Below are 9,246 nucleotides of genomic sequence, written 5' to 3' on the forward strand. Positions count from 1 at the left end.
CAGTGTCACATGACACATGTGCATAGCCCTATATAAGAAACCATAACTTGAAAAAAACCAAAGATTTGTTTTTTTCAAGTTATGGTTTCGTCCATCATAAAGAGTGTTTCAATAAATGTATTTATCTTTTGTACATGATTGGTTGATTCCATTCAGTATTGTGATTAGCTAGCAAGACACCGCCCACTTCACACAGGGTGTGATTTTTTATATTACTCCTACAAATGTTATCCAAACGTCATGCAAATCAGTACACAGTATCACTATAGTCATGTGATCAACACGGATCTGTCCAATTATTATCCTCATTGCCTAAGGTTGGCTTCCAAAGTTTGCAGGATTGGTCCGTTTTGAACAAAATGCCTCAAAGTGTACACACAGCTTGCGATTTCCGTGAAATTTCACACGCACATTCCCACTAAGCTGAGGAAGAAATGCCACCCTTCTCACATTAGCCTGTTATAGCGCCACCAGCAGGTCTAATTTAGCAAAACACATTTTTGGAACAAAATGCCTCAAATCATGAATGCAGTGTCAATGCAAGAATAAATGGCACGGTTGGCACCCTTTTCACATTGGCCTATTATAGCGCCACCAGGAGGCCAGAATAACGTACCTGACCTGGCGGAGACCTGTGCTCCGAGGAGCACTTTTTCTAGTTTTAAATGTTTCTGCAATGTAAAATCCCAAGTGTCAATTTAACTGAAAATTCACACTCAGGATGTGACTGTACATTAAGCATACATAACACCACAGAATCCATCCATATCAAATGTAGCACAACACAAAGCAATAGCGAAACACTTACATAAAAACAGGTCTTCATCCCTGGTGGAGGCTACTTTCTGAATGACCAGTGTTAGAAAAGGTACAAAATAACCAAGTAAAGTGTACATTTGAGCGAAAAACTAAAGCTGTCTTTGTTCATGAAGCTTTGACTGGAGGTAAATTAAGAGACCATTATCTGGCTGAACTATGGCGACAGGATGGAGGAGAAGATCCAGCAGACTATTATGACTGTAATAACTGTCTCATATCCTTGAGGGAGAAGTTGTCTTCTGGTGTGAGCGCACGCAGACAGATGATCTTGTCTTGCCACACCCCTGGCTTCTGTTTTTCACACATACCGCTGTTTCATTGAGCACAGATTATAAATAGAGAAAGAGAGACAGAGAAATACAAGTGTCTACAGAGGCTGAGGATGGGGACACACGCCCTGCATGAGACAACAGCCGTTTCCTTTTCTTTTTTTCAGTTGGACAACCTCCATGTCAGGGGATAGTGGACATACTGTAGCTGCTGAATGGAGCAAGGCTCGCAGTCTGTCTGGGTCAAAAGAAGAGAGTAAGAGTGGCTACTGGCTATCAGTGAAAGACTCCCAGCTGTCTACAGCAAGGAACAAGTGTGGTGTCACTTGACGAGAAGTCTGACACTCAACGAGGGGTGCAGCAGTTAAAGGTTTCATGACGTTCAGTTTTACCACACATTAAAAGTCTTTGTCATGGTCCTTCAAACTTGTATAGAAAGTTTTAACAAAAAATTCCACTCCATTGATCCATGGTGTTTTTCTCTCACATTTCTAAAGCCTTTTCAACTGCAATGAAAAAAGAAATATTTGCCTGCGGGTGTCGCTGGTGAGGGATTTTGCCTGTCAATCATCGCCTCTGCTCCGCCCCCCCCCCCCAAAGGTAAGGATAGGGGAGGGGAGGGGCGAGGAGGAGAGTGGGCGGGATTAAACGTCTGTGACCTCACTGCCGAAGGGCCAAGCTCAGATTACTTTTCAGCCTAATTATTCAGAAAACCCCAGACCACAGAAAATCCACTGAATGTTCAAAGTTCAGATTTTTTGGGTGTAATTGAGGTCATAAAACCCCCCAAAAAAACATAAAAACATAAAAAAAGTGAAAATGAATGTCATAGAACCTTTAATTGAATTAATAGATTTAATTGATTATTTAAAAACAAATTATAATAAAATGAACTATTTGGGGGGGGGAAATGAAAAATTTAAATACAGTAGCATACATGGATGGTGAAGTCCAATAGGGCAGCCCTACGCCCACTATGAAATGTAGTGTAGTGGATTTCCCATGGCATGCATTATTGTGCATAGTGTGGAAGCAATTGCACTGCTGGTGTGGTAGAAGAAGGTGAAAGCGAACGGATAAACAGGAAGTCCACCCACTAGGCGATTTTAATATAGGATTTATCTGTGGACCCGAGTCAAACTAAATGTAATGCCTACAATTCAAAGTGCTTGTCAGAGTGGGGGGTCCCCAGTTCAAATATGATTCTTTTTGGGGGTCGCGGCCTGAAATGTTTGGGAACCCTTGCCATAGAAGACAGGGAAGCACCATAGGAAGCACCATAGAAGACAGGGAAGCACCATTATTAATGTTTAAAAAAGTTAGATCTGCTATTTTCGTTAGAAAAATCATTAACATTTTTTCTTACTGATTCATTGATATATAAAAATAATATAAATATCTAAATATATATAATTAATACATAAATACAATAAAAAAATATGACCATGGTCCACTAAAACACAATGGTACTGGGTTTACTACAAAGAGTGATTCAACATGGCCACATGTCTCTGGTTCCATCTTTTTGACCATGTGGCTCATTCTCAGAATGAACACAGCTACTGTAGAAATAGACAAAGGGAGCAGGTAGAGGACATTTTTCCATAACATGTCAGCATTTTTCAGGCAGACATAGCTGGCTTGAATCAGCACTTATTGTACTGTACCTGCAGTGGAACAGCAGTGTGCAAGACTAATTGAAGGGCTGGAAAAACTAACCGCTCCAGTCAGGTTTGAGGCACAGATATAATGCTTAGTTTATCTACAATGAGCTATGGTAGTTATGAACCTTTAAATGATTTTAATGTTACTTAAATTATAACCTTTTAATGGACTACACAGTTTATTTTCCGATAAATCATTTCCCCCTAAGTGACAGAACAGACATTAAAGCCTAGTTTATACTGCATAAGACATGGCTCGTGGCTCTGGGCATTTCACACTCAATGCAACCAATCAAAGCTGTGAGACATTAATGGCATGGCGTGAGCTGCTAAAAATGTCAGGAGGTACGAGCCAAGTGTATCACAGCCTGCGTTAGACGCTCCAAATGACATCCACGAGCCAACAAATCTGTCTCACAGGGGGTTGTCTTACACAGAGGGTTTAAGTGTCCTCTAGGTGACAACTGTGTGTACTGTGTATTAAAGATTATTGACCCAAAACAGCTTGAGGTCCTGTAACAGGTCCTTCATGCAGTTTGTGCATGCAGAGATACAAACTGACATATCAGCTTTTCAGTATAATTTGACTGGCAGTGATTTCTTTAAATGATGACCGCAGGAGGCGAGGAAAATTAAAGCTGAGCAACTGGATTTGATTGAGATTGCATGCTGCAGTAGTCAGTCAGGGGATACTGATACCGTACATGCACAGTATATTATGCAATGTACTCACACATATATTATTGTCTCCGCCAGGCCGAAAGGCATGGCGAGAGAGTATGTTTTACCCTCCGTCCGTTTGTCTATCCGTCCGTCCGTCCGTCCGTCCGTCCGTCTGTGACCAGCTAATCTCTGGCACCGTTGGCTTGATCGCAGCGAAACTGTGCACACACACTCCCTGGATGCCAATTCCGAACTTCTGCCCTAAATTTTTCACATGGGCCTTTTATAGCGCCACCAGGAGGCCGATTTGTGCAAAACATATTTTTTGACAGTACTCCTACAGATTTTGTTCAAAAATCTCGCAAATCGGTACACAGTATCTCTATAGTCATTAAACGAAACGGGTCTTTCAGATTTTTCATATTCCATCCTGATTGGCTAAAAATGGCTTCCAAAGTTTGCAGGAGTGCTTTGTTTTCAACAAAATGCCTCAAATCATGAACACAGCATGCAATTTCCGTGAAATTTTGCACGCATATTTCCACTATGCCGAGGAAGAAATGCCACTTGAAAATGTTCAAATCAGCCTCATGGTGGTGCTATAACAGGCCGATTCATATTTTTACCTATCACTGCACCGATCTGTGTAAAACTTTGTATGCGCACTCCCTAGAGGTCGAGGAAAAACCTTTGCCCTGCATTTTTTACATTGGCCTGTTATAGCGCCACCAGCAGGTCTAATTTAGCAAAACTTTTTTTTGCACACAAAATGCCTCAAACCATGAATGCAGTGTCCGATTGCCGTGCAAGGCCTAAGAACAAATGGCACCCTTTAAACATTGGCCTATTATAGCGTCACCAGGAGGCCACAATAACCTACCTGACCTGGCGGAGACCTGTGCTCGGAGGAGCACTTTTTCTAGTTAAATGTGATTCTTTACTATAGAGGTCATTGAGTTAGAAGACAGAAGTAACCTAAATATTAATATTAAGAAATATTTGTTTCTGCAAGGAGATAAATATTCTGTGGATTATCTTCAAGGTTCTTTTATATCGTTGCTTTCCTTTTGCTGGGAAAGAAACACATGAATAAAGACCATCTAGTCTAAACATTATGTAAAGGGACGATGTGTTACTCACACTGAGAGGGTCGGCAGGGGTCACTATGGGTGCTGTCGTTGGACTGGTTGCTGGACACAGACGAGACGCTGGCACTGCGGACAAAACCGAAGGCAGCCAGACGGGCAGGTGGCAGGGCAGTGAAGCCTGGAGGTCGAAGTCCAGACTGGCCCGGTTTGATCAGGGGGGCCTTGGGGGTAGGCTCTGACCCCGGCCGCCTGTGATCTGCTGAAGATATATGAGAAAACGCAGCAAGTGAGATAAACCCGCTCTGACATTGCTGATTATGTCCAATTAACATAATGCTACTGATCTTTAAAGTTCATCCATCTGACCTCCACTTTGACACACCCCCCCCAGTTTGGATACCAATTAAAGTTAACTAAGGTAAAGACTGTGGTTTTTGATTCCATGATAGCTTCAGGGTAGTTTACAGAGACAATGTCAAATCATTTACATCATTTGTGCTCTCTCTGATGAGAAACTATTTAAAACACTTTGAGTGATTTTGCTGTCTGATATAAATGATGCTTATTTCTTTCATCTTGGGGAGGAATATACGGAACAGGCATCTAAGAAAGAAAAATATTTCAAATCTGGTCTGATAAAGAAAGTGAGGAACTGAGCGATTCAAGTTCACGATGACAATTCAGGTGAAGTCAGGTGAAGTGATGTCAGATGTCCATCACAGTAAAAAGGAGTAACATTAAAGACATACAACTGAAACAAAATGTCTAACCAACAGTTAGATTATTACTTACTGCTGTTTTTGTAGAAAATATGAAATTTACAATACAATGGGCCTGACAGGGCATGTTACTATAGGGCCTGTGTCACAGCTGAGTTATTCATATTGCTGTCCGGTTGATTAATTTGGCATTGCTATTAAAGCAGGTCACATGGGCAGGCCTGTATGACATCGTGAGAACTGCCAAAATTACTGAGACTTTGAAGCCGGGGGTGAGATTCAAACGGAGACACAGTTGGACAGTTGGACAGAGTGGAATGCGAGCGAGGGGAGCATTTACTTGGAATACAAGCTATACAAAGACATTGTTGGACCCTGTCCCTATTCTTAAAGGAACTTGTCGCTTAGAGAGGCACCAACGTAGATGAAAGCGTTGCAACCAGAGACCAGAGAGAGTCCACAGACCAGAGCTGTTCTTGACGAACAGAGCAGGAGGAGCAGGAGGAGCAGGAGGCGAGGAGGACGCCGTCATATCAGGCGTGCACGCAATGGACAGAGAACCAGGTGAGACCACTTTCAGATACAATATGCCTGTTTTCATGTGCAAAGTTAACTGAACTTTATGTTCACAACTGGAGTGCTCAGTGCTGTAAATAGAACCTGGACAATAATGACCTGAACAACCAAGTTATTGATGACAAATGCACAGGGTTAACTCGGACATATAGTACAGTAGGTGTCAAGAATCAGGCCAAATACAAAGCTGTGACTGGAAATAATTTGGGTATATCTACTCTTGGTACAGCAAGCAGGGAAATGAGCGCTTACACAAACACTTTACCCATAATATATCGGCCATTCATTCAGAAAACACTGGCTTGGTGGTAATGACATGAGAGTACAGCATGGAAGAATAAGCTCTCATCATTCTCGTGTCTCCAGTACACGCCGTAAAATCCATTAAAGAGATCATTTAACTCTCCGGATTTTACTGTGTAGTAGAAAAGGAAAATCATGTTTTTTTTTTAGCAAAACAGCTAATGACGCATAGCCGTAGGACAAGGTTAAATAATCTAATTAATTATCCCCAGATAACTTTCTTTTTCCTCATCTCACTCAAACAACATGTGGAATGGTCTTTGGATTAATTGGGAGTTGAAATGTTCAGACCATGGCCATTCAGACAATGGACAGCCGTCTCACCTGTCAGGTCCTGGTAGCCATGGGTGGATGCTCCAGCTGCCTGGCCAGACTGGCTGAGGGCCATCGTTGCCCTTTGACCCGTCTGATGTACCCTAGACTTGGTTGAAGGCTGCCTGTTGACAGCCCCCAGCCCCAGCTGAGGCCTGAGGGCTCTGGAGGAGCGAAAGTGACCGCCTGCATCTTGAGGAGGGTGCTGTTGAAGAGCAGCGCATATCACAAATGATCACTGCAACATGTATTATCTGTCAGGAATTAAACTATAAACTAATGACACTGTGAAAAGCCTTTGGCTGTCTAATGAGGGAAACTGACACAAAATGGCATAGGTAAGTAATACATACTTAAATTACATGACGTTATGATAATCCACAAAATCATCACTAGTTTTCTTACCTCCTGTAGATATTTCTCAGACTGTTCTCCTTGAAAGCTGTCAGATTTCTCACTACTTTTATTAGGGACAGTGCTGTGTGCGACCTTCGTGCCAGTCACAGATATGCCTGCTGGGTAGTAACCCGTCTTCTGCATCTCTTGGCGATATTTGTCAAACAGCAGGTTGGAGGAACAGAGCACAGGAGGGGCTTTGAGCTGAGGTCCAACGTTTGGTTCTTTATGAGCTGGGGGACTGGGGTAAGAGGACAGTTTAAGTGGGAGAGCAGAGGCCTCATGTGGGGCTTCTGTGACATGGCCCCTGGTCTGAGGACTCTTCCGAACATAGGTGATGATTTTTGGACGAACATTTTTCGGCTTCTGTGGGGGAGAGGACCTCCGAGTCTCAGTTTCTTTCTGTTGGGGAGCAACAGGTTTCGGAATGCTACTGCTCACTTTACTGAGCAGCTTGACTCCACTGATTCCTCTCTGGGAGGGGTCACTACACTCCAAGCTGGGTGTGCTGGTGCCCTGAGCCTTGGCTGGAGAAACAGGGGGCCTCTTGTTAGGGGAACATGTGGTTTTGGGGGATGCGGGTGTAGCTGGTCGTCGACTAGGACTTCCCCATGGCTTCCTCCGCTCCAGGCTTGAATTTCTAGAACGCTGCTGCGAGTTCTCAAAAGAGCCCTGTCTGTTGACAGAGTTTTCAAAAGAGCATGGCTTCTTTAAAGAACTCTCAAAGGAGGGCTGTTTCTTCAAGGTCTTGTCAAAGGAGTTTTGTTTATTGAAACTTCTATCAAATGAACCTTGCTTCTTTATGGCTTTGGATTCAATTGACGATTGTGTTGCCTTTGTGTCTGTTCTAGGTAGATTATGGTTTTTGTCAGGGGTCTCATTTGCTTGGGTGCTTTTATCAATCTTTTTGCTGCTTTCTTCCTGTGACTTTGTTGCAGAGTCTTTGCGTTCAGTACAACAGTCTTGAGTAGTGCTCCCATAGCTGCCTCGTCGACCATGACATCCGTTTCCCTCTACCACAGTAGCATTTCCCAGTTTATATGTCTGGTTAAGGTTTCCGTTGTGCTCGCCAACAACATCCTCGATGTGCGCCATATTTTGAGGAACTGCTTTGGTCACTTGTGCTTCTAAAATGGCCTCCTCGGAGGGAGACGTTGAATTGCGATTCACATCGACATCTTTCCTCCGTATTGTGCTTATTGCAGAGGGGAATGAATGACGCTCAGCCCTCTGAAGGACCTCGCTTCTCTCCGAGACAGTGCAGGACTGAGAGGCCAGTGTCAGGTCTTCTGAGATCGTCCGGTAAGGACTGGATACCATGTGCCAGGAATCCGTTGTATGTGTCTGGCCCGCAGTGTCCAAGGCACTGGCCAAGCTTCCCCCTAGACTGGACAAGGTGGACAGACAGGTCACAAAGACGTCATTCTCAGAACCACACTCTGTCTTGGTCACACATCCAGCACCTCCTCTGCTCTCAGAGACATGAGAGGCATTGGTCTCCCGGTCACCGGTACCACACTGAATGGCCCTCCTCCCCTCTTTGTTGGTTTTGTCCGTCGCTGGTTCCGCTGCGTCCCCGCTGTGTGATACCGGCCGACCATGAAGCTCCTTCCGTTCTCCAAGCCCGACGTAATCCTCTCCCTCCACCACCAGGTACGCCTCCAGCTCCTGACACTCCAGCATTTCAAACTCAGCCAGCTCCGGGTCGTCGCACTGGGAGTCTGTGCCCCAGATGATGACCTTGTCCTGTTCCGCCGTTTGACTCCGTAACCCATACAGACTGGTGCCGGTGTCTCCCGTCCTGCTGCCTTCCCCTGTCTGGATGTCGTTGGCGTTGGCGTCCCCATCGGATGTCACACGGTCATGCTGGTTGTTGTTCCTCAGCTCCCCTGGGACAATGGGCTCTCCATGCTCACTCATTTTACACACAGCTCACAATCAACCATCCATCCATCGCATCAGCTTACAAGGTCTGTCTCTCTTCAGGGCCTGTCACTTGTCTGAGTGGCACAGTGTGAGCCTGACATGATGGTCACGTCCCTCCTGTGTTCAGACAGTCAGAGGGTAGAACATGATGTCACGCTGATGTTGTTTCGCCAGGACATCTAAGGCCCTTATCCTGTACAGAGTTGAAAAAAACAATTAATACATTACAAAACACACACACACGCACACGCGCACGCACACATAGTGTATATTTATATATCAGTTAAATCTGGAAACCATAATATAAGTTTGAATCGTTTCTATTCCATATACAATCAATTGCCAATATCTGTCAGCCACCAATAAAAAAACAAGCTTGCTGCATCATTTCTTGACCTGACCTTTAGTTTCAAAGATTAAAGTCAGTCAAACATTGTTTTTTAACAGATAAGTGGACAAAAACAAAAGCTTAGACAGAATCACCAAAACGTTGCCATTATCAGGAAGAATG

At 44.0% G+C, this 9,246-nt stretch overlaps 1 protein-coding gene across 1 annotated transcript in view; it reads right to left on the reverse strand.

Moving 5' to 3' along the window:
• The window catches only part of mtus2b (microtubule associated tumor suppressor candidate 2b), a gene marked incomplete at its 5' end in the record, with an annotated part of 29,927 nt that extends 21,198 nt beyond the window's left edge, over window positions 1-8,729 (reverse strand). The window contains 4 exons of the mRNA XM_080429131.1: window positions 4,556-4,759; window positions 5,688-5,813; window positions 6,426-6,618; window positions 6,819-8,729. Of these exons, the coding sequence (XP_080285257.1) occupies window positions 4,556-4,759; window positions 5,688-5,813; window positions 6,426-6,618; window positions 6,819-8,729 (2,434 nt within the window). The remainder of the gene's footprint in view (window positions 1-4,555; window positions 4,760-5,687; window positions 5,814-6,425; window positions 6,619-6,818) is intronic.
• Window positions 8,730-9,246: the final 517 nt, after the last annotated feature.

The sequence above is a fragment of the Gymnoscopelus braueri genome, assembly GCF_963280865.1.
Source record: "Gymnoscopelus braueri genome assembly, chromosome: 5".
NCBI classification, from domain to species: Eukaryota; Metazoa; Chordata; class Actinopteri; order Myctophiformes; family Myctophidae; genus Gymnoscopelus; species Gymnoscopelus braueri.